We start from the raw sequence: 25,493 nt of genomic DNA on the forward strand, positions 1-25,493 counted from the left end.
AATAAGAGCTTGATATTTACATAGTCCCCTCAGATAACCTGCATGGAGTATAAGCTGCTGAGGAAGCAAATGTAACAGCAGTAAATAGGGGTCCTGTAAAGTCTGGGGATACTATCACACCCTTGCAATAGTGAGTTGAAGGTAACACAAACCTCAGATTCAAGAAGTGGGACCAGTTATAGTCATGTTGGACTTCGATGTATCCATACTTTGGTCTATTATGGACTATCTATCTGGGGAGAACTAACATGTCTGTTGTCTCTTTTCAGGAAAAGTTTGTCCCACAACACTATATATATATGTCTAAGGTCACACAGGTACAGGTAGCAAGTAGTTGAGCCAGAAACTGGGACTGCTCATTCTTGATTAGAGGATATTTATAGATACAGACCAAACAAAGTTCCTGTTGTGGTTCTAATCTTAAATATGTAAGAGGGATATAAATATACATCCACATAAAGGTTCCTGTGTGAGTGATCACAGAATAACCTATATCATTCATAATTTGGGAGACTATTCAGATGGAATGGAATGAAGACCTGGTACATGCCATAATATAGATGAGCCTTGAAAACATATCATCAGTAAGTGAGGAAGGTAAATGTTTTTAGAATGTGCAGGAATATCCCAAACATGCGAATCTGCACACATACCAAGTCAATCCAATGATTGTCCAGGATTGAAACCAGGACTGACTGCAGAGGGGCACAGGGATATTGCAAGGTCAGTTGAAATGTTCAAAAATGAAACTGGGGCAATGGCTGCAGGATGCAGTAAATTTGCCAGACACCACTGAATCATGCAACTCAAATGGGGGTTCTAATGATTTTATCTCCATGAAGCGTTAAACCTACCACAACAAGGACAAAAAGCCTAGGTGTATGGTTCAGTAATAGAGCACTAGTATGACATGCACAAGGTCCTGGTTCCAGCCCTAACACTGTTCAAAATTGAGTTTGGTTACTGTAATTAGTTTATCATACCCAAGGCGAAAGCCCTTCATAGAAACATAGGAAGAAAGGGGTTCAGGGCATGCAACTACCTGACATTATTGTTTCTCCTAACAAGGTCAGACAGTCTCAGAGCACCTATGAGGAAAAGTTCCACCAGTATCCACAATAGCCAGAGTTCTGTACCAGTCAGCTGAGACTTCTTTATAGAACTCTGTTTTGTAAAGAGTAATTACATGCAGGAGAATTTTCTCACCAAAATGAGATCCCTTCTTTATTATCCCATAAACACACCTGCATTATTTTGCAGTACAAAATTCATGCCTCCTTAAGCCAATTACTTGGGAAATGTGATATGCAAAAATAAATTATACATGTGTTTTCCATGTGATTTTTTTCCTCCTCAGGGATGCTAATTATGAAATAAATTATTGGGACTCTATGATTTTGAAATAATTCCTTGTTGTATCAGAGCCCCTTTTGCTACATATAGCCAAACTAATTGGTGGCTTCCAAAGAGGAAGATATGAGTTATTTTCAATTAGAGTTGTAAAATGATAAGATAAAGGGGGACCAGTCTTATATACATATTCATATATAAATAGGGGCATATTTATATTTACATCAGAAACCATAAGTGAAGATTCAACATATTATTTATGTGGGAAATGCTAATGGAGTCCTGGTGTTGTCTTGTCCCATTTTAAGACAAATGTATCTCCTCTGGCCTTCTAACTAAAAAGCCAGTTTTGATAGATTAATATTCCCTTTGATGGGAGGCATGTCTCCACTTTGGGTGCCCAGGGACTAATACACAACAGTTCTTTTATTGAAGAAAAGTCCTTTAAAACTAGGACATTATCTACCTCAAATAAGGCAAAATTTGTCCATTCTACAACTCTGGCAATTTCAAAGATAGAACAATCAATTACCTGCCAACTATACCTTATTCCAGAACTATAAGGGTATGAGAGCTGCTTCACAGTTCTATCAGGCATGCTCTTTGTGATTGTCATGTTCCTCCTTAGGGGACCACAACCTTATTAAAAATTAACACTTCTTTCCAAGGATCAAAATTTTAGCGATAGTTGCTTTTAAGCAGGAATTCCAAAAAGCCACAGGTAGCTTGTGAGAGGCCTTATACCTACTGGTCTGGTAAATGGAAAACCAGCTGGTAATTTATATCACCTCTGAATTCAGTCCCTGTCAACATTCAGAGTGTTTTATCACCAACAGGTAGAGAAGAAAATGCAGTTCTTCAAATTCACATAAAATACCCTATTTCCCCAGGAAAATTAGCCTCCCTTGGAGTCATAATCATATCAAAATTCAAAGTGCTAGAATTCACTATAGTAAAGAGCTATTTTTATGATAGGCCAATAAAATGTCCTAATAAGTTACACAAAATTATGCTGGTATGCTACCAACTGTGAAGATATACTGCTATTTTACTGACTGAGAACCCTTAGGAAATCTCAGAAATTCTCTGTCTACCCAACTTGTGAGAGGCCAAGAAGAAAGTAGGGCAATATTAGTATAACAAATAGCTTGCCCAAAAAAAAGCATTTTAAAGTCAAGGACAATATTTCATCTACATTAAGAGTCAAAATGCATGGAGCTTGAAACAATCATCTCAAGTAAGGTAAGTCAGACCCCCAAAGACAAATATTGTGTGTTTTCTCTTATATCTGGATGTTAGGTTTTAAGTTTTAGATATGTTTCAATCTGAAAAACCACAAAGGTTAGGTCCCTGACTGAGTAAGGTACCAGGAGGGAAGACACGATCTTCCAAAGAAGAGGAAATAGAGTATAGTGTTATAAAGAGATAAAGGGAAACTAAAATGAGGAGGGTTAAGCCGGGCGTGGTGGCGCACGCCTTTAATCCCAGCACTTGGGAGGCAGAGGCAGGCGATCTCTGTGAGTTCAAGGTCAGCCTGGGCTACCAAGTGAGATCCAGGAAAGGTGCAAAGCTACACAGAGAAACCCTGACTCGCAAAACCAAAAAAAAAAATGAGGTGGGGGCTGGGAAGAGAGAATAAGGGAGGGAATATGGAGATGGACAATTAATATTAAAAGCAATTTGAAAAGTTATGGAAACTTGCTATTGTAGAAGCTTCTTAAAATATATTCATATAGGAAAGGAAGTTAAGAAAGTCACTATAAAATGGGAAAGATAATTCACCAGCTAGACATTTTATGCTACCAAGCAAATCCTCTACTGCTAGGAATGGGTTACATCTTGTTGAGGCATTGGCCAAAGGGTCCCATAGAACCCCCAAACACCACTGGTATCATCAAGGTTATTGGTTACTCTCCATAACCTGATAGAATGCCCTATTGCTGAAGACACAACTTACTTTACATCATCAAACATGGAGATATCAACTTGGTGACAACTAGAAGTTTTTTTAAATTAATTTATTTAATGTACATTAGTGTAGCTGTGTGAGGGTGTTGGATCACCTGTAACTGGAATTACAGACAGTTGTGAGCTGCCATGTGGGTGCTAAGAATTGAACCTGGGTCCTCTAGAAGAGCAGCCAGTGCTCTTAAACACTGAGCCATCTCTCTAGCCATGCAAATAGAAGTTTTATCCCTACTGATTGGTGTTCATGATGCTGAAAAGTACTTTGCACAGTAGCGGAGGAGAAAAGCCAACATCATTATTACCCAGCTATAAACCCTGCCATCTATGACAGTGAGCTGACTTGAAAGATAAACTGGTATAATAGTGGTACAAATGTTATGGGAGTAACCAATATCTTTTCAATTGGATTTAAGACTCATTCCATGAAATGGAACCCATACATGACACTGTCAAGAACATAAGAAGATAGATGGGTCATGGGCCTAGGTGAAAACCTACTATTATTCTGCTAAAGGAACCCAGTAATAAAATGACTAATGTGGTGATATTTTATTTGTGCTGAAATGTGGTGGTGATATTTTATTTGTATGTTAATAAATAAAGTTTGCTTGGAGATCAGAGGAAATAGCAAGCCATTAACACAAAAGTCAGGCAGTGGTAGCACATACCCTTAATCTGATCACTTGGCAGGCAGGGTCTCTGTGTGTTCAAGGTCACACTGGGAACAGAGCCAAGCATAGTGACACATGCCTTTAAACCCAGTACCAACCGTAGAGACATGGAGGTCTGTACAGACAGGCAGTGACAAAGAAGTGAGGTAGCTGGGCTAAGAGCCAATGAGAGTTTAACAGCAAGGCAATAAAGGTGCACGTAGACAGAAAGTAACTCACTTTTTTGGGAGCTACAGAGCTGGTGAGGTAAGGTGGTTGGTGGCTCTCACTATTTCCATGATCTCTAAGGCTTTCACCCCTATATTTGGCTCCGTATTCTTTATTTAATAAGATTGCTTAGAAATTCGTCTACATTTGACACCCAACATGGGGCAGGAATTCATAAAAAAGCCACTTGGCTGTGGCCTTGAAGGCCCCAGCTTGGCCAGAGCTGCAAGTGGCTGGAATGCTTGTGGGGATACAGAGTCCCTGGCTCAGGCCCAGTATGGCTCAGACCAGAGCATGCGGCTGGACTTTCTTTAGCTTTTAGCTTTTTTTCTTCTCCTGGTAGGTAGAGTAGTGTCTGTGTCTGTCTGTCTGTCTGTCTGTCTGTCTGTCTCTCTCTCTCTCTCTCTCTCTCTCTCTCTCTCTCTCTCTCTCTCTCTCCTCTACAGACTCCCAATGACATACTGATATATCTATAATACTACAGATTAGTCTTGTAGTAGGTAGGAATTAACACAAAGACCCACAAATGGACAATGTGCAGAAAGTGAGAGACTTTGGAGCACTCAGCCCTAAATGGGATGTCTTTATCAAAACCCTCCCCTCAAGGTTCAGGGATATGCAGAAGAGGAGGCAAAAAGATTGTAAGACCCAGAAGTGGTAGGTGACTCCAAGAACATCTTCCAGACACAACAGGATTGATACATATATGAACTCACAGAGACTATGACAATATAACTAAGACCTGCACAGGTTCTAAACAAACAAAAGACTCAACACCGAGAAGAAGTAGACACAAAGTCTCACCCCTAACCAAGAAGCTATTTGTAATTGACACCTGCTGGGAAAGGGAAAAAATCTTAGATTGTCATTTGGTATATTAACCACAGTCTAGGGCAGGTAGGGCCCATGCCCAGGAGTAACTGGACAACATGAAACAGACTCCATGTTTTTTACACACTTTTTGTTTTGTTTTAGTACTTTTTAATCTTACTGTTTTTTCAAGATTGTTTTGATTTTCATTTTGTAGCACACACAGAGAAAATGAGAGAGGGAGAGAGGGAGGGAGGGAGGGGAGAGGGAGGGAGGGAGGGAGGGAGGGAGGGAGGAGAGAGAGAGAGAGAGAGAGAGAGAGAGAGAGAGAGAGAGAGAGAGAGAGCGAGCATGAAGAAGCGCATGAGTTGGGTAGGTAGGAAGGATGGATCTTGGAGGAGTTGGAGAAAGGAAAATGTATGATCAAACTATTTTCTATGTTTAAAATCTTAAGAAAATTTAGAAAAATCAAAATGACACTCTGTGTTGAAAAAGTGACCAATAGGTAGTTTGCAGATGACCACAGATTCAGAAGAAAGCTTAGATCCAAGATGCCACCATACAGCCAGCTCTGCTCTGCTTACCTGCAAAGGTCTCAGTGCATGGGTTAATTCTTGCAAGGCGTTTAGATGTTCCAAAATCAGAGATTTTTACCACTCCACTATAGGTGTTCACCAGAACATTATCACCCTTTGGAAAAAGAACAGCGTTGAGTGTGTAAAGGCAGATTTAAACAAATCAGCACCCTATAGTGTGGGACCTTGATAAACTCTCTCTACAAAGACTGGGTCTGACATAGGATAGGGTGGGGGCTATCCTGCTAAGCTGTCTCCCTCTGTGAGTAGACTATTCTGCCATACTATAGTGAAGGCTTAGAAAAATGCCACTTTGATGGATTAGAGAAGCCCATACCTTTATGTCCCTGTGAACTATCTGGTTTTCATGGAGATACTTCAGGCCTTCCAGGATCTGTTTGGTATAAAACTTGATAGTGGGTTCCTTCATTGGTCCCCATTTGGATCGCAAGAGAGCGGAAAGGCTTCCTAGAAAGTGACATAGCAAAACCAAACCGAACCAAACAAAAGGAACCAAACCAAAAAAATAAAACAAAAAACCAACAGGATGATAAAGATTCATTTGTAAGGGGTCAGGGAAGTAAACTAAAGTGATATTTTTAACCTTACACTAGTATTCATATACTGATGATTGCTTTTCAATTAAAATGTTATGAGACTTTTTATTATTTCAATGCACACTCATTTACCCAGCTCTTGCTCATTGCCAGGTACCTTTCCAGAAGCTGTTACATGTGTCATCTCATTTAACCTACCTAATGCTTAGCTGAGATAGGGCTATTTAATATCCCAATGATGCTTACTTCAAGTATTATAGTACACATGTTATTACTCCAATTTTTACAGTTTATTTACTTAACCAGAAAACCGAATCTTAATGGATAGACCCATTCAAACTACCAGTTATAGATCCAAAAAATTACTTCTAATACTCTATTGCCTACATATAGGGATTTCATAATAAAGCACTAGTATTTGGTTTTATTATCCATTTGCTATTTTGCACTATCTCTTTAAAAGTAACCATGCCAAATGTGATATGAAAGTGTGTATTAGGGATACTAGGTATAAAAATGTTTAAAGGGGGTGGGCATAGGGAGATGGAGGAAAGGTAGGGATGGTGGGAAGGTTTATCAAAACTAAGGACGCATTAAAAAAGCCATTTAAGAAACCAATTATTTTGCAAACTAATTAAAAATATAAAAACATCTGAAGGGAGGTATCCTGCATGGGTGGGTATTGCTGCTCCCAGAATCCACAAATCTTTCAAAATTAATTTTATGTGTATGTGCATACATGAGCTTATAGTTGTCAGAAGAGGGTTTCAGATCCCTTGAAACTGGAGTTACAGACAGTTGTGAGCCACTATGTGGGTGCTGGGAGCAGTAAGTACTCTTAAACACTAAGCATCTCTCCAGCCCAAGTCATAGGTTTTTAAATGAAAATTCCAGTGCAAAGTATGAGATATCTCCCTATGACTTGCTTACCAGCAAGGCCCAAGAGGTTTTCAAGACAAAACAGGCTAATGCCATTGGTCTTGGTTGCCTGCCAGAACTAGTTACTAAGACTACTGCTGAAGACACAACATACTTTGTTTACAGGACATAGAGAAATCAAGCTGGAACTGACCATGGAACTACCTCTCTGCTGGCTACTTTTCATAGGACTATAAAGTGTTATGCAGGCTGGTAGAGAAGAAAGATAACAGTACACACAATGGTTAAACCCTACATACTCCAATACTGATCAGGCTAACAAGATGTGCTCACTGAGACAATAGGGGCATAATGGTTACAGGGGAGTGGGCAATCAATCATTTTCTGTTAGATTTTAGTTCTATTCCCCAAGAAGGAATAAATGCCTGGTACTGTAAATCTGACTAAAAGCCCATGACTGGGTAGATTATAGGCCCTACAGGAAAATCTATTACTGTTACTTAGCTAATAGACAAGTCAAATTGCCGTGTGTGTGTGTGTGTGTGTGTGTGTGTGTGTGTGTGTGTGTGTGTGTTATCCAAAGACTAGTGCTACTCTCAGACTTGGTCAGAGAAGTCTTGGTAGTAGGCAGTGATTAATGCAGGCTAATAACTTATCAAAGTACTGAGAATAAATGATTGTTGAGTACTGAGTCATAAATCTATCACTCTTCTCCAAGAATCAGAGAACATTACAGAAGAGGAAATGGAAAGAATCTAAGAGCTAGAAAATGAGGAGGAATGCTAAGAAACAATATCATTTGGATATGACATGTCCATTACAATTATAAACACATAGCAACTCAAGTTACCTTGCATATGAGCTGCATAAGACAAGGCCATTCAATATTCCATCACAGATAGGGGAAGGCTGGTAAGGCTATTAGCAGTTAATAGTTGTGGAAGTTACTTTCTTTAGTGGTCTAGACACTGATATGTTAACCATGCATGCGCTAGTAAAAAACAAAACAAAACAAAACACACACACACACACACATACACAAACCCTAAACATGCTCATATAAGCAACCCTAATTAAACACAGTGGGTCACAAAAAGATATGAAAGAAAGAGACTAGTTGGGAAGAAGGAAGTGTCAGCAGGAGTGGAAAAGAGACAACAGGTGATAATAAAGGATAAATAAGATAATGCATTATGTGCATGTATAAAATTATAAAAAAGGTCCAGTGTCCCTTTTCCATCATTTTCCAAACCACCTCTAGACTCCTAGACTGAGAAGAGCAGAGCTCAAGGCCAGAGATTTTGTTCCAATGTATAGCACTTAGTAGATAGTGAGTATTTTAGGCTGAATAAACAAGCCTGAAATAAACTGTTTATGTGACCTTTGCAAAGTTGTATAGAACTCTTCTGAGAAACCACTATTTTCCAATCTCCAAAAGGTCTGTCATTTGTTAAGTGGTGAGACAATCAATGACATCCAGACTGTATTCTCATAAGCGAATTCTAGAATGTGAAATCAAAAAAAGAGTAACTACTTACCTCCAGGCACCTGTTCCATAAATATCTTAATGTAGCCATTCTCCGAAATGGAGCCCAGGTACTGGACAATGTTGCGATGCTTGAGATATTTGTGCAGGGCTATTTCTTCATGCAGAGGCTGAGAGTACCTATTGCAGAAAAAACCAAAGCCTGTATCACTTGCCAAATCCCAGAGCTCTAGGCCCTAGTACTTCTTTAACAGTATCCACCCTGCTGCTAACCATCCTTCTGGGATCCCTTCCTTAGCTTCCACGAGAATAACCAACTTCCTACCTGTAAAACATAGGATACAGGCTGAATATCCTTAATCCAAAGCTATATGATCAAAATCATTTCAAGTAGCAACACGACACCACTGGAAAATGCCACACTCGACATTGTCAAAATGCAGACACAATGAAGTATTATCTAAAATTACCTTCAGGCTATGTGTACAAGAAACACAAGGAATTTTGTGTTTATATTTGGGTCCCATACTCTACGCATACCTTATTATATATACACAAACGTTTCAAAATCTGGAAAAAAAATCTTATCTGAAACACTTCTTGCTTCTTGTTATAAGAATTTCAGATAAGGAATATTCGATCTGTAACAACACAGCCATGTAGGGCTTCCAGGAGACCAGAGTACCTCAAGTCTCTCAGACATCGACAGAGGGCCTGTTATATGGTAAACACTCAACTAACAGCTACTATTTCTACCATCACTATTGCTTGGGCACAGATTCTCCAACAAAATTTCATCTCTTTCAACAAGTCCCTTCTTCCTCCCATGGAAGTTGGTGGTCTGGAAAATTCTGTCCTAAACTGACTTACTCTACAGATTCAACCTAGAACTAATTAGTTGCCAGCTCCAGTCTCTGGACTTTCAAGCTCTTTCTCTACCACGTTTCTTCATAGACTTCACATAAAGACCATATTGTTTAAGGTGGCACACAAAGACCTTCCAAATCAGGTTAGATGATACCATTAACATTTTTGCCTCATGAGTCCTTCACTAGTCCATACCTTACATTCAAGCTTTGCAGAAACTGCTTTCTCAGTGTATGTTTCTTAACAGCTCTGTTTTTCCCTCATAGGCCCCATTTTCTACAAAGCTATGTGTTACTTATTCCTCAATAAAACCAGCTTGAAGATGATTTGTTCTCTCAAACTTGCCACAGCTCATCCAGAAAAAGTCAGTCCCTCTCTCTTTTCTAAAAACACTTTGTGTACCCTTCTGTTATAGCACCTCTCATTTTAACTCGTGGACACAGTGTCTGCATTCTCCACCAAAGTAGCACCCTAGGATCAACACAGAATCCTGTCACCTTTTACTCCCTATCACCAACCCAGATTCATGAATGGAAAACATGCCCAGTCACCCTAAATGTAGCCTAAAAACTTTACAAGTTGGACAAAATGGTCTCCTGGACCCTTTCCAGCTCAAATATCCCAGGAACTTCTGTGGGCAAGGAAAAGTTGGAACAGCACTACCAATGGAGATACATGCTAGGAATATCCCCAAATCTACACAACTCCAACAGCTTATCTATCACATGAATAAGGGAGAATATTGGATGAGGGACTCAAGAGACGGGAATGCTCATCTTGTTTCTGTTATGCCCTTTTGGGAGTCCTTTAATCTCCTTCAAGCTTGGTTTCCATATTGGTAATCTGAAGAGATTAGATTAGTTTGTTTCAGGTCTTCATTATAATTATAATTCATATACTATACTATGGCATTGAAAACAAACAAATTGTGAATGAATGGATGGTCATACAGTTGCTAGAAATTCTGTGGAACACAGACAGTGATAACCTAGATGGAGAGATGTATGCACATATCCATTAGCACCCAGAGCTGGAGGCAATACTGCCAATTATGGTGGATGTGTCTGTGGCCCATGATTATTTCTGTTGGGGTCATGATTACATGTGTAGCTTTTGTTTAGATTTAGATGAGGTTTAAATTTAAAATGAAATGAACTAAGAACATGAAGTTGGGTGGGTAGGGAAGCAGGGAGGAACTGGGAGGACTTGGGAGAGGGGAAAGAATATGATTAAAATCTACTGTATGAAAAATTAAAAAAAAATGTAATAATAAAAATTGCTAAGTTGTAGTACTGATGGTAGGAAAACAGCCCCAAATCTATGGGTAAGGTTGAAGACCACAGTTATTAACAAAATTTCTATTGTGAAACTCTGATTTTTAACTGCATTTAAGTTCTGTAATGACATTTCCAGACAAATCATAGCCATTTTCGATTGTTACAGTGTAAATTTAAAAGCACTCAGTCAAGGCTGGAGATGTAGCTCAGTGGTAGAGTGCTTGCCTAGCATGCTCGAGGACCTGGGTTCTATCCCCAGCACTGAAAAACAAAGAGAAAAAAAAAGTTTCTCAGTCACATTTTAAAAATATTTTCAAATAGCTGCATAAAATGTAAAATTTCAGACATAGTTGTGGGTAGAAATAGTTTTCTTTTGAAATATGACATTCTTTAATCCACAAACTTCTAAGTAGTTTGATTTTTCTCAATGTATTTCTAATATAAGAGAATAAAAGCAGATCACCCTTATAATAAGAACATTACAAGTTCTGACAACATAAGGTAGCCACACCATTCTGTTGACACAGATTAAATCCTTACACCATCAGTGGCAGGCTTGGGATACAGATTGTTGAGATAGAAAATGTAGAATACTAAAGGCGGTCCCAACTTGCCTGATATCTCTCTCTGGGATTTCCTTGATGGCTATTCGTACTTGATTACTGAGATCTCGGCCGGCATACACAATCCCATAGGAGCCTTTCCCCAGGACAACTCTCTCCCCATTTGAATCATGGTCATACTCATACTAAACAAGGTAAAACAACAGGACAAAAAAAAAAAAAAAAAAAGGCAAAACACAACTTAGTGAAGAGAAGCCCAAAATTTATCTAACAAGTTTTCAAAACTATAAAGCATTATTTGAGTGCCAAGCAAAATATGATTCTTAGGCTACACACTTTTCATTTAACAATTATTCTCATTTGTTCATGTATTTATAGAATGGCTTAATGAAATGTAATTTCAGGAAAGTAAAAAAATAAGACTCACCTGTAAATTACCTGGCTTACCTTTTGGAGATTTTTTCACCACTTTAATGCTGCAATTTAAAACTTTCTAAGCATGTTAAGTACCAGAAATCAGTATCTTCCTGCATGATCGCTTATCAACTTGTCAGGAAACAAAACTCTTTCAATAGCCCGGGAAAGAATTAAAAGTCAGTAAAAGTTAACATCTTAATATCGTATACACATGTTGGGATGACCCCCTTTCAGTCATATAGTTCTAACACATGTTGCAAATGCATTTTACAATTAGGATTGCTAGTCTGTTTCACCTGCCCTATCATCAAAACGTGTTGTGACCCTGCTGGATGAGGTAGCACATGCCTATAATTCCAGCACTCAGGAGGCTAAGACAAGTTCATGAGAGCTCAGGGTTAGCCTGGACTACAGAGAAAAAGCTGTCTTAAAAAGCAAAAACCAGGCCAGTGAGATGGCTCAGTGGGTATTGGTGTTTACCATGCAAGCCTGGTGACTAGAGTTCAACCCCGCCCCTCCCCCCAAATCCATAGAAAGAAGGAAGGGAGAGAATCAACTCCAGAGTTAATTCTTTGACCTCCACACATAGCATGCACATACATAGTAAATTGAAAATAACAACATGCAGTTGCATTCAAATGTATTCGTGGTAATGATTAAAACAAAGGTGACAATGTCTAAGCAACCCTCATGTAGAACAGAGAGAAAGCAATGAATATTTCTGGGGTTTGGCATGTCTCTACTGTTTCTACTTACCCCAGAGCAATTTATACAACGAATGATGTGTGTGCTCCTTCCTACACCCCTCCTAAGATGCTCATGACAATGAATACACAATGAAGATGACTAAAGGGTCTCCAATGTCAGACTTATGTCACAGCTTTCTCTCTTTCCCACGTCTGTTGCCTTTAAAGGGAATCACTTTGATTGTAAACTAAGAATTCTTGTACCTTAACCAATTACTAAAATGAACCCTCTTGATACTTTCTGAAGAAAATCTTAAGGAATTAATTTCATTATAACTTCAAAAATATAATAAAATCTCAAGAAATTGTAATTACTGAGAGAACTTGAATTAGTGGCAAATCTGAATGACTGCAAGATTAAAACACAAATAAGTGATATACTCAGTGTAGACAACTGTGCTGTCCAAATGAGTTTATGATAATGTCACTTTCCTTAAAGTGATTTAAACTTTGATATATTTAATATACCATGTGCAAATGGATATAACTAAAGTCTATTTAGGCAAAAATCTGTTTTCAACTTGTCAGCTATTTCTCTTGGAGTCTCATAAGTACTATTAACTTAGAAAAAGAAAACTTTAATGTAATCCATTTTTCTTAAATATTCTGACAGGATCCCACGATCATAAGATTCTTCTACAAAGACACTTTAAACTTAATTTCGGAGACCCATCGACAATGATGTCTGGCTGGTTCAAAGGTATCTTTAACTATATTCAATAGAGGATTCACATGAAAATTGGGACTTTTTCTTCAAGCACCAAAGGTATATTAAAGGATAGTTTCCTAGTTCTGGATTTTCTGTGACTTACCTCTAAGGTGTCTGCATCTGCCTCTCCCTCCAGCTCCACTGTATTGCCCACTCCATTGTTTAGCATCTCTTTGACCAAAGAGCAAAATCTAGAAGAGCAAATGCCACCGAATACCACCCATCAGGATCACTCTTTCCCCTTATGTTTAACTTAACCTTATTGTATTATATTGTACCTAAACATAAAAGAAACTTCTACAAATTGTAGAACAATCATTCTACTCTTGATTTGACGTGGGACTTTAGTGATTCCCTAATCTAGTTCAAAACATACATGATGCCTAAGTCCTCTACATGAAGTACTTCTATCAACTAGTTCGTTACCTGATTCCAAAGTACCTCTCTTAAATGCAGCACATATGTAAAACAGAAGAATAGTTTCTCTTCTAGTAAACTGAAGACTTTTTTGTAGGTTCTATCCATAGACTAGAGTTAACTATATTTTGTGTATAGGTACCACATTTCTTTGTCCATATATCAGCTGATGGACACTTAGACTGTTTCCATTTTTTGGCCATTAAGTGCTGAGATAAACTTAGGAGTACAGCTGTTTCTTTGACAGACTGATTTCAGGTCAGAATAGAGTGATAATTACCAAAGGTAGAGGACAGCAGAGGACAGGGAGGGATAGAAAAAAGATTATCGGGGCTGGCAAGATGGCTCAGTGGCTAAGATCACTGGCTGCTCTTCCAGGGGACCTGGTTTCAATTCCCAGCACCCACATGGCAGCTCACAACTGTCTGGAATTCCAGTTCATACAGACATACAAGTAGATAAAACACAGATGCACATAAAATAAGAATAGGCTATATCCAGTTAGGATAGATATGTAGATCAATGGAATAGAAGTTCAGAAGCAAGTTCTATAAATTTAGAGGGTCAACTCATTTTCTGAAAGTACCAAGAATATTTGATGGAGAAAAGAACATTCTTTTCAACAAATGGTATTGGGACAATCAAATACCTCCTACAAAAGTTCAGATATACTCCTATCTTATAGTATATTAATTAAAGGGATAGTGACATATTCAGTGGGAAAGTCACTTGCTGCCAGACCTGAAGACCTAAGTTTAATCTCTGGGATCCATATGGTGGAAGGAGAAAGCCTATTGTAGCAAGTTGTCCTCTCACCTTCACATGAGCCCCTTGCACCCCTGAACAATAAGTAAATAAGTCAAAGGAATGAAAATGAACCAGAGATCTAAATATGACAGCCAAGCCTATTAAATTTATATAAGAAAAAGAAGAACTATACAGAACCTCCAATTAGGCAAAGAATTTTTTATTTAAATTAAGTTTTTATTTATGTGTGTTTGTGTGCCTCCTAATCAGTACATATACCGCGTGTGTGAAGTGATCATGGAGGCCAGAAGAGGGCAATGGATCCCTAAGATCTGGAGTTACAGGTGATTATGAGCTGCTTGTTGTGGGTTCTCTGCAAGTACTCTTAAGTGCTGAGCCATCTCCAGCCCCTAAAACTTTTAAGTATAAACAAAACTCAAATGACAAGAAAAAATGGATAAACCTAATAATTAAAAATGTTTGTGCTACCAAACCAAACTAGTGGGAACTCATGAACTTTAGACCAACAGCTGTGGAGCCTCCACAGGACTGGTCTAGGCCCTCTGTATAGGCAAAACAGTTGTGTAGCTTTGTCTGCTTAAGGGACCCCCTGGAAGTAGGATCAGGATCCATTCCTGGTGCATGAGCTGGCTTTTTGGAGCCTACTACCTATGGTGGGACACCTTGCACAGAATTGATGCAGGGGTTAGGGGCTTGGACCTGTCTCTACTGCCTTGTTGGAAGAGGGAATGGGGGAGTGGGTTGGGGGGAGGTAGAAAGGGTGGGAGGAGGGAGGAGAGGGGGATCTGTGATTAGTATGTAAAATGAATAAAAAATTCTTTAATAAAAAATGTTTGTGTTATATGTGATACTATCAGTGACATTAAAAGACAACCAAAGAATGGAAGAAAGTCTTAGCAAAGTGCATCTGGGTATGTATGGAGAATATATAAGTAACCCATAATAAAAAGGCAAATAAATAGCCCAACTAAAATTGGACAAACATCACTTTCACTAGCTGATTCAAGTTAACATTACCAGGAATAACACAAAACTATTAAGTGTGATGGCTTGAAAGAAAATGCCCCTAAAGGGAGTAGCACTATTAGAAGAGGTAGCCTTACTGGAGTAGGCGTGATCTTGTTGGAGGAAGTGTGTCACTGTGGAGGCGGGCTTTGAGGTATCAGATATACTCAAGTCACGCCCAGTGAGACAGACCATTTCCTATTGTCTGCAAGATGTAGAACTCTCAGCTACCTCTCCAGCACCATTTCTGCCTTCATACTGTCATGTTCCACCACAATGATAATGGACTGAACCTCTGAAACTGTAAGCCACCACCTCAATTAAATGTTTTTCTTTGTAAGAGTTGCTGTGGTCATGGTGTCTCTTCATAGAAACAGAAACACGAAGACACTGAGCATCCTCTAATATGAGGCACTAAGTAATACACAGTATCTTTTTTGTGCTATTCCTACCCCAAATATATAATACACATATAATTATGAGGAAACAGCAAACAAAACCTAAATTAAAGCACCAGATAACATATAATGCTTGTGCTCTTTGAAAGTATTAAATCTTCAAAATGAGAGAAGGCTATAATGCAGAGTTGGAAACTAAATGAAGCACATGATTCTAGATTGGACTGCAAACCAAAGGTAAAATACCTTGGTTTTGCTATAAAAAGCATTAGGAGGAAAATAAATAAAATTTTGTACTAGATTATAATCCCATGACCATCTTAATTCCTAATTGTGTAACTATAGTAAGTATGTAAGTGAAGAAGATTCCTTGTTTTTAGAAAATATACTGGAATATTTAGAGGCAGTGCAGCATTATTTCTATGGCTTACTCTTCATTATTTTAGAGAAAACAAGCATATGCATATAGAAACAAGGTAACATGACTGTAGCAAAAGGGTAGCATTGAGGAATTCTAGGTAAAGCATATTTGGAAATTCTTACTACTTTATTGACACCTTGCTACAGCTTTCAACATTGTTTTAGTTGGGCAAAGGAGTTGAACACACATTTCTTTAAAGAGAATACAAAAGTGTCCAATCCACACATGAAAAGATGCCTAGAATCATTTGTCATTATGGAAATGCAATCCAAATACACAATGCAATTCAAACGTACATCGATCATAATAGCTAGAACTAAAAGAACAAACAATGAAGGGGCAGGGAGGTAAAGAAATTGGAACCTTCACATATTGCTAATGGGAATGTAAAGTGGGAAAAAAGTTACCTTAAAATTCAGTATTTTGATGCCAAAAATCTACAAGTTTGTGTTCTCACAAAACTTGCATATGGATGCACACAGAAGCAAAATTCACAATAACTCAAAAGATAGAAGCATCCCACATGACCAGCAACTGATAAGCAGACAAATAAAATGCACCATTAGATATACAAGGGAGTACTGCTACTCAGTCCCTCAAGGCATCAAAGTATTGATACTGGTATGCCATGGAAAACTCGATGCTGAGAGGCCAGGCATGAAAGGCCACACATTATGCCACAACATGAACACAAATATCCAAAATTGACAAATTCATAGAAAGTAGGTTGGTATTGTATAGGGCTGAAGTTATAAAGGGTGAAGATAGGAGAAACTGGTAAGTGAATATTAACTGCTACTGGGTTTCTTTAGAAATAATGAAAATATTATCAAATTACATTGTGATGGTTGTAAAAGCCTGGAACTTCATTAAAACCATTAGCTTATATACTTTGCATGATTACAATGTATCTGGGTTCTATCTCAATGCTGTAAAAACAATTGTCTATGAATTAAAATTTCAAGAAAGTTAATAAACATTTTATAATAAAGATCCTTTAAGATCATCTGTCATAAATTTGTTGCACATATGTAAATTAGCTATAACTCACCTATTACACTGTTCTTCAGTGGAAAAGTAGATTTGAAAGTCATCAGAATTATCATGGACATAAAGAAAACAGCACCGTTCATCAAATTTGGATAGGCTGTAAAATTTCAAAACATAAGAATACTTATACAAAGCTGGATGTGGTGGCACACGCTTTTAATCCCAGCACTGGGAAGCAAAGTCAGGTGGATCCTTGAATTTGAGGCCAGCCTGGTCTACAGAGCAAGTTCCAGGACAGCCAGTGCTACACAGACAGACCATGTCTCAAAACAACAAACAAACAATAACAACAACAAAGAGAATGCCTATACACACACATTATGATGCTTTTTTAATTTGGAAAAAAATCTAAAAAAAATTACCTTAGATTTTCTTTCATTTTATAAGTCCCTGATATTATTAATCATTAATTTTATTTTAAAATTATGCATAATTGTATGTGCCTGTCTGTGTAGGTTCTGCAGAGACCAGAAAAGGCTATGAGATCCTTCAGAGCTAGAGTTACAGAGCTGGTGATTGTGATCCATCCAACATGGGTCTAATTTATTTTATTTTCTAATCTATTTCCACCCAATGTCTGGACTTAACTTACAGGGCTTCAAATAAGCAATATTCAGTTTGCTTAAACGCATCCAGTAAATGAAAGTCATCACACTCTATCTACTTATAGATTTTGCTGTTAGAAAGTTCACTCATATGGGGTCAATGTGAAATGACCCTCATTCTGCCAGGTGGTACTACAGAGAAATCAGGCTAGTTTACCATCTATACAATTAGCTCTTTAAACAAATGAAGCTACAAATCTGGCCCCTTGTTTGCCATTTCTTTTGATCCAGAACCTGTTTTTTTCTTCATTTTGAGACAAGGAATTGCTGTACAGCTCAGGGTGGTGCTGAGCTTGCTATATAGCTTCAGCTGGACTTCCAACTCATGATTCTCCTGCTTTGGCCTCCCAATAAATCAAACATTTATTAAATTATTCTTAATGCTATAGATGACACACAAAAAATGTATTAAAACAGCAACAGCTCAGGGTGATTTAAAACAAATTAAATCTAGGTTCTAAATGAGCCAGTTCTGAAAAACTTATCTATAAAAAAATAACTACCAAGGCACTTCTCCTACCTCTGTCTCGAAATGGATCTGCCTGTCATGTTATGCTAGTCCTGAAGTCTGAGTCACAGCCCTCTGTAAACCCCTGCTGAATTGGCAGCTAGAGGTATCTCCTTGAAGATATATAAATCAGAAGGCCATGACTACAACTTTTTGTACAACATTGTTTCACGTAAGGCAGTCTTGAAAATGTCTTTTGCACTATTTTGTGGTTTCTAGGCAATATTATCCAAGTACACCATTATTTTATTTAATCACTGATATGTTCAGGACAAGATCATGCTGGGTGTGAAGGTAATTAGGGATTAATTTAGTGGTTTCTGAGTTGTTTTATATTTAGAATAAGGACAGAAAACTCTAGTCTAAGCTCCTGATTTGATTAAAACAGAAAAAACAGAAACCTACAGAGGCCAAGTGACTTTACAATGTCACATATCAAAGAGAGAACTCACATCTACTTCACAGCAACTCCCACTTTTGGACATCCTGGCATGTTGAAGAGGGCAGCTGAGGTATGTTACTCTGACTCGTGGTAAGCCATGAAAGCTTGCCATTCCTAATCCAAAAGCAAGTTGCATACTTCTTGGAATATATCATCTGTGTCCCTGTTAATAGTACCCTTGCCTCCAGAGCTCTGTCCAGGAGGCCCTACTCAAGTACTAGATGCAAGTAACTTCTAACTTCAGCCCTTAGGGGATGATGGTGGTGAGCACTTGAACATTTGGCTCTAAAAAGATATTCTTTGTTTAGTCCCAGCACTCGGGAGGCAGAGCCAGGCGGATCTCGGTGAGTTCAAGGCCAGCCTGGGCTACCAAGTGAGCTCCAGGAAAGGCGCAAAGCTACACAGAGAAACCCTGTCTCGAAAAACCAAAAAAAAAAAAAAAAGATATTCTTTGTTCAGCCAAGAGACAGAACTTCTCTTTAAAGTTTGATAGCCAATCATTTCTTCTACTGGATGAGAAAAGTTACCATATTACAAGTCAGGAGGCCCTTCTAGCATCACACTATGAACTTCATATAGGGCAACAATAAAGAAAATAGTCTGTTAGTTCTGTTAAAAATAAAAATAAAGACATCACATCTTACAAATATGTGGAATCATCAAATACATTAAACACCAATAATATTTGCATTTAAATGGAGAGCAGTTACATTTTCTCTTGTGCTCTTACCTTATTCCCTTAATAGAAGAGGGTGTAAAATTCCACTCATGGATTTGTTTCTGCAAGTATCAAAGACAAGTTAATAGCTTAATTTTTCTCAATAAAGTATCATTTTTGGTTTCATCCTATAGTTAATTATTTTGTTTGTTTGTTTTCAACAGTGATTAAGGGTTAGAGCCATATACTTAGAATAACTTGGATCACATAACATATTCTGAGATATGAAAATTTGTGTCTTTGATCCAGTTTAAAACGAGTAAGCAATATAAATTTGAAATACATAGCTTGAGATAGATACACTACCTACACAAAAACACACATTGAGTAGTCTTTCATCTTCTGTCAACACAGTAAGCAAACTCTGAAACAGCCTTAAGACAGCCCATCTCAGTTGAATGGCTTATAAAAATATTTGTTGAAGTAAGACTGACAAAACTCATTTGTCTTCATTTTGCTTTCTCCCTGCACACAGAGCTAACCCAAATTTCAGTCTCTCTTGTAGTTAGATGAGGCCATATAACAGAGTCCTTACCAATGGGGTATGAGAAACCCATACAGACCTCTATGAAAGCTGAAAGAGGGGCACAAGCCTGTAATCCCAGCACTAAGGAGGCAAAAGATTGCCACAAATTCAAGACTGGCCTGGTCTACATTGTAAATTGCAGGCCACCCAAGGCTACAGGGTGAGAGCCTATATCCAAAAAGTAAATGAAAAATAATTTCCCTAATAACAAGCATATTTCCTTCTTATAAAAACAAACAGAGCATCCCCCAAGCCCCTACTGCAATCTTCTATCTTCTTTTTATCTAGCTATTCCAAGATGGTATGAGGTCTTCTATTAACCTGGATATGGCATGAGGCATATACAAAATTTTATCATGTTAAAATATTAAAATTGGGGGCTGTTTTAAGAGTATGGCAAGAAAACTAATGGGTTTCACTATATACCAAGATTCAACTTTCAAAACAACCATCGCTTCCCTCCACCACCATTTCTTGCTCTTAAAAGTTGCATAAAGTTAAGCCTTAGAAAGAACATCTAAAACACAGTTTCAGAAAAGCCAAAGACTGCACCACCAACATATAATTGTAGAAAATAATTTTAAATAGGAAAATTCACTTGGATTTCCTAAGGTTGTTGAAAATTGGTCTTTGAGATTAAATATACCACAGAAATAATCAAACTCCACAACTCAGCCTGAACTCCAAGGCAGTTGGTTGTTAGTATTTCCCAGCACACTACTGCCTCATACTTCCAATGAGTTTGAATTCTTAATAACCCAGGAATTTAATCTCATTTTGCAGTGACATTACATGAAGTTGTATGCATGCATATGAGTGTTCTCTTCCCATCATCCATACATATGCCACCAGGAAAAATACAACTGTGAAAAAAAGTGTCATCTCACTCTAGGCAACTCATTCTTGCTTTTCACAATCTGCAGATTTTCAAAATTGTAATGAATGCACATAAAATTTCTATCTCTCTGACATTTCCTCTGACAAGTGTAAGAACTTAACAAAACATTTTATTGTCAAGGAAAACTTTCTTTGTGAGACTAGTTCTTTTCCATTTCTTACTAAGAAAAAATTAAGATATTAACAATTAGTGAGATACATGCACCAAAGGAAATTTCACTTAAGAGCCAGCAACCATTCCAGGATTCAAATGAAGGCGGCCACATTGGTAGAATTCCATAACATCAAAGCCATTTTGCTTTAATAGCATTAGGTTTTTCTACAACCATCTGTCAAAATATGAGGTATTTCACATTTCTATCAATGAAATTGCGAGACTAGAGATCTGAACTTTGAAGTTCCTACCACACTGATAGGAGATTTAGTGAATGGAACAGGAACTTCTATCTTGAAGACATGGAAACGGCTCTCAGAAGTCTGCCTAAAGGGAAATGGGACAGGGTTCACTGATGTTCACTCCTTGATTTATGCTGACTTCTGAAGTGTGTTCACCTTTTAAATCATACATACATTTAGGATTTGAACATGTTTTCATGTATATATAATACAGATAGACTTTCCCCAGTCTGTAACATTGGGGTTCAGAAATGTTTCAGATTCTGCAATATATCCATAGACTTTAATAGTTGAGCATCTCTGATCTAAATATCTGAATTCTGAAATGTTACAAAATCTAAAGCTCTGTGACTAGCAGCAGTTGAAGAACTTCAGATTTTGGACTATTTCAGATGAGGGGGTGCCACCTGTACTTCAATGACAAGATTTTAGAAGAACAAAGAGGAGGCAAATTAAATAAAACGTGTGTACTTTTCAAATGAGAAATATCTATATGTGTACAAGCACATACATACATAAATCATATACATACATACACACATATGTATAATTTCTCTCTTTTGCATTCATGTTATTTAATATACATAGTGCAGGAAAAATACAAGCACATCATGGCAGCTCATCATCATTAATGATTGTTTTTTTAACTGTATTTTCAACAAGAAGATTACTCCAGAGTTAAACATTAGACAAGATTACTGGCCTTCACTTGAGATTTGACTATATTTGCTAAGGCATTTCTAATTTAAACTTGAGCCTCTGTTTACTTTACAATGCTGTGTTTTATTTGTGAAGATAATGTGTATTTTTACCTGACATCATAATCGTTCTCATTTTTGCTAACAGGGAGAAAAATAATCTTCCTTTGCTCAGGTAATGGTAGAAGTCTCCCCATACTCCATGGAAACACACACACAGCAAATAAACCTATCTAATGTACTTGTCACAGGTACTGTGCTTCATTAATGCAGAATTTATGAAAGAAAAAACCCAATGGAATACTTTACATAAACAGATGAAGATACTTCTATTACCATAAACCTGAAGTCCCAGCTCAGCATTCTGTAATCTCTATAATGGGCAATTATAATTGTTAGTATGAATATAAGTTTGATAGCAGTTATCAAAGTTATAAACATACTTAAGTCAAGGGCACCCATCTCTAAGATCACTGGCAAGGGTGAAAAATGGAAGAATCTTACTAGGTATCAATGAGAATAGTGAAATAAAGTAGGTTAATTTAGACCAAGAAACACACCATACATTATGAAAACACAAGGAATATGGCATTTTAAAAATCAGGTAGTTGGGTGTGTGTTTTGTGAAAAACTGCCCATGATGTATAGAAATCTTTAAAAACAAGTTTCAAAAGTAAAACAAAATATATGTTAGGCCAATGTAAAAGCACTTGCTGCACAAACCTGATGACCTAAATTCAATCCTCAAATCTCAAAGTAGGAGAGAACCACATCTTGAAAGTTATTTTGACCATGAAATGCCAGTTATGACATATGCACATATGTGTACACACACAAATAAATACAAATTTTTTGAATTTAAATATATATTGTATGTTCAGACCATAATGTAAAATGTCTGTGTGTATAAAATAGGGAATATGTGTGTATATATTATGCATATACAAGTGAATTTGGGGGAAGGATACAGGGATATTCACCAAATCACTAGAGATGGAGGTGGAAATTGGGACAAGGTTTGAGAAATATGAAGGAACTTTATATATTCAGTATCTACTTCCTTAAAGTCTAATTTTTTTTTGTTTTAGGACAGGGTTTCTCTGTGTAACAGTCCTGGCTGTCCTACAACTAGCTCTGTAGACCAGGCTGGCCTTGAACTCACAGAGATCTGCCTGCTTCTGCTTCCTGAGTGCTGGGATTAAAGAAGTGCGCCACCACCACCTGGCCCTTATGATCCAACTTTTGAAAAAAGAAACCAAAATTGTATTTGTTTTATATTTATTATACATAAACACACACACACACACACACACACACACACACACACACACACACACACGCTCTCCATGCCTACATACACAAAATAGATTTCTTTCATCTGTGATTATAGTTTCATACACAATCTCATAATTTACAAGTTAAGCATGGGTGCCTATTATTTCTAACACTACCACATATACTGTCCTATTTGAAGATCAATTTATTGATTCAATCATATGGAAGGAAGGGCTATTAATGATTTTTCCCCTTACCATTTCTGTGGGTGAGACATGCCATAAAGAAACAGTTCTTTCCTCAGCTTCATTGTTGATAGAGACATAAGAAGGCTGGTAGACTTTGGTTGGCTCTATTACCAGAACCTAAAATAAGAGCAGAGTTTTACAAAACACAGCAATCTACAACAGGTGACTCTGCCAGTGAGGAAGTGGAAGAATTTGTACTCAACAAATACAAAGGAGCAACTATGCCAAGCATGGCTCTAGGAGCCAGGCCTATAGCATGGCACATAATCCTCATGCATCTCTGGCTGCATGAGGGCTCTGTTTCAATGAGGGCACCCAGAACAGCGAACCACAAGGCTATCCAATCCAGTGGCACACAACACTTCAAAAAGAGTATGTCAGAAGCGGGGAAGTTATGCCTCATCCTACAGGGAGGCCTGCTTGAGAAGGTAACAGAAGAAGGAATTAAGTTACTGTTTTTGAGAGAAATAAGGAAGTAGACAGACAGGGCAGCCAGCAAGTACCAAGTATGTACATATGCAGGTAAATGAGAAGTGAGTGCTGTTTCCAAGTAACACTAGTTAATTGGTTAAGAATACGTGAGGCAACAAGGAAGAAAGAGAAGGGAAAGAAAGAGCATGTAGAAGTAGGTGGAGGGAGAGGACGAGAAAGCAAATCTCCCAAACAGAGCAACAACACATTTAGTAAGATAAACTTAAGCACAGCTTACACAGGTGTGTGCTTTCTTACTGATTCGTACCTATCCAATTTGAAACATTTAAAATTAAAACAACATTTTAAAATGTATTACCCAGAAACAAAATAATTACAATCACTTTCAATAACTGCATTTTTTGAGTAATGAAATTCTTTTTAAAATCACCCATATTCACAAAGTATCATGGCATAAATATGAAATACAATTATTAAATTTCAATTTCCAGAATACTTAGATTATCTTACTTATAAAAATTTATGAGATGCCCATAAAACTGAAACAAAACTAAATTAAAAGCCAAAAGCAATTCTGCTTTTTCAACAAGGTTTTAAATATTAATTAGTAGCACCGGAGGCAAACCAAAGTTTTGGAAAAGACAGTTTGAAATTCCTTGTACAACATGTTTTAGAACAAGATCTCTTCATTTTTGTCTTACTATTTTTGAATCAAATAATTTCTCTCTCTCTCTCTCTCTCTCTCTCTCTCTCTCTCTCTCTCTCTCTCTCTCTCTCTCTCTCTCTGTGTGTGTGTGTGTGTGTGTGTGTGTGTGTGTGTAAGGGTGCTGTTCTAATTATTGGGGGACATGTAGCAGACCCCCTAGTCCTTACACCTTATTGTCAGTAGCATCACCCCTTACATTTGGTTCTAACAACCAAAAATGTCTCCAAATTCTGCCAAATGTCCTTGAGTGAAACAAAATTACATTCAGTTGAGAGCCACTATTTGAGACACATGGGCAACTTTTTCCCAGAGAATAACTTATCATTTGCTGATTCCACAGAGGACTATTATCCAAATATTATAACTTGCAGTTTTCTTCCTTTTTAGAGTTTTTAACAATTACATAGCATGAATCCCCAGTCTCTTTGGTCTATCTTATAAGATTGGGACTAGTGGTATTGCTCAGTTGTAGAATATTTGTCTAGCATGTGCCAGTTCTTAGGTTTGATCCCAGCAAACCCCATTTAGCATATCTTACTGGAAATCTGAGTCCATTAGTAACTTCATTTGTTGCTTCAAAAATTATATCTAGCCAGAAGTTAAGCCGTTCCTGCCTGGGTGAATGTTCTGTAATGGGTTTCTTGAAGCGCTGAATTAACAGCAAGTTCTGAACTAATGACCGCAGGTACCTGGGGGAGAAAAAAAATCACAAACCTCATAAATTAGATTCCTAAAGAAACTGAAATCAATTCTAATCCCTTTCAAAGAAGTTCCCAAAACAAAGCCTTATGTACTTCAATTTGCATTTGTCATGAACTCTTCATAAAGTCACTGAGCAACCACATAACTAATCATAAGAAATAAAACAATAGGCAAACTCAGTCCAACAAAATTCTAAAAG

The 25,493-nt window shown here is 37.6% G+C and overlaps 1 protein-coding gene across 1 annotated transcript in view; it reads right to left on the reverse strand.

The window, feature by feature from the left end:
* The window catches only part of Map3k15 (mitogen-activated protein kinase kinase kinase 15), a 128,680-nt gene that overhangs the window by 16,467 nt on the left and 86,720 nt on the right, over positions 1-25,493 (reverse strand). The window contains exons 10-18 of the mRNA XM_028873253.2: positions 25,131-25,281; positions 23,464-23,571; positions 19,427-19,476; positions 17,143-17,238; positions 13,186-13,273; positions 11,262-11,395; positions 8,556-8,683; positions 5,919-6,049; positions 5,591-5,696 (exon numbers count right to left, since the gene is read on the reverse strand). Coding sequence (XP_028729086.2) covers positions 5,591-5,696; positions 5,919-6,049; positions 8,556-8,683; positions 11,262-11,395; positions 13,186-13,273; positions 17,143-17,238; positions 19,427-19,476; positions 23,464-23,571; positions 25,131-25,281 — 992 coding nt within the window. The remainder of the gene's footprint in view (positions 1-5,590; positions 5,697-5,918; positions 6,050-8,555; positions 8,684-11,261; positions 11,396-13,185; positions 13,274-17,142; positions 17,239-19,426; positions 19,477-23,463; positions 23,572-25,130; positions 25,282-25,493) is intronic.

Source organism: Peromyscus leucopus, chromosome X (genome assembly GCF_004664715.2).
Source record: "Peromyscus leucopus breed LL Stock chromosome X, UCI_PerLeu_2.1, whole genome shotgun sequence".
Lineage (NCBI taxonomy): Eukaryota > Metazoa > Chordata > Mammalia > Rodentia > Cricetidae > Peromyscus > Peromyscus leucopus.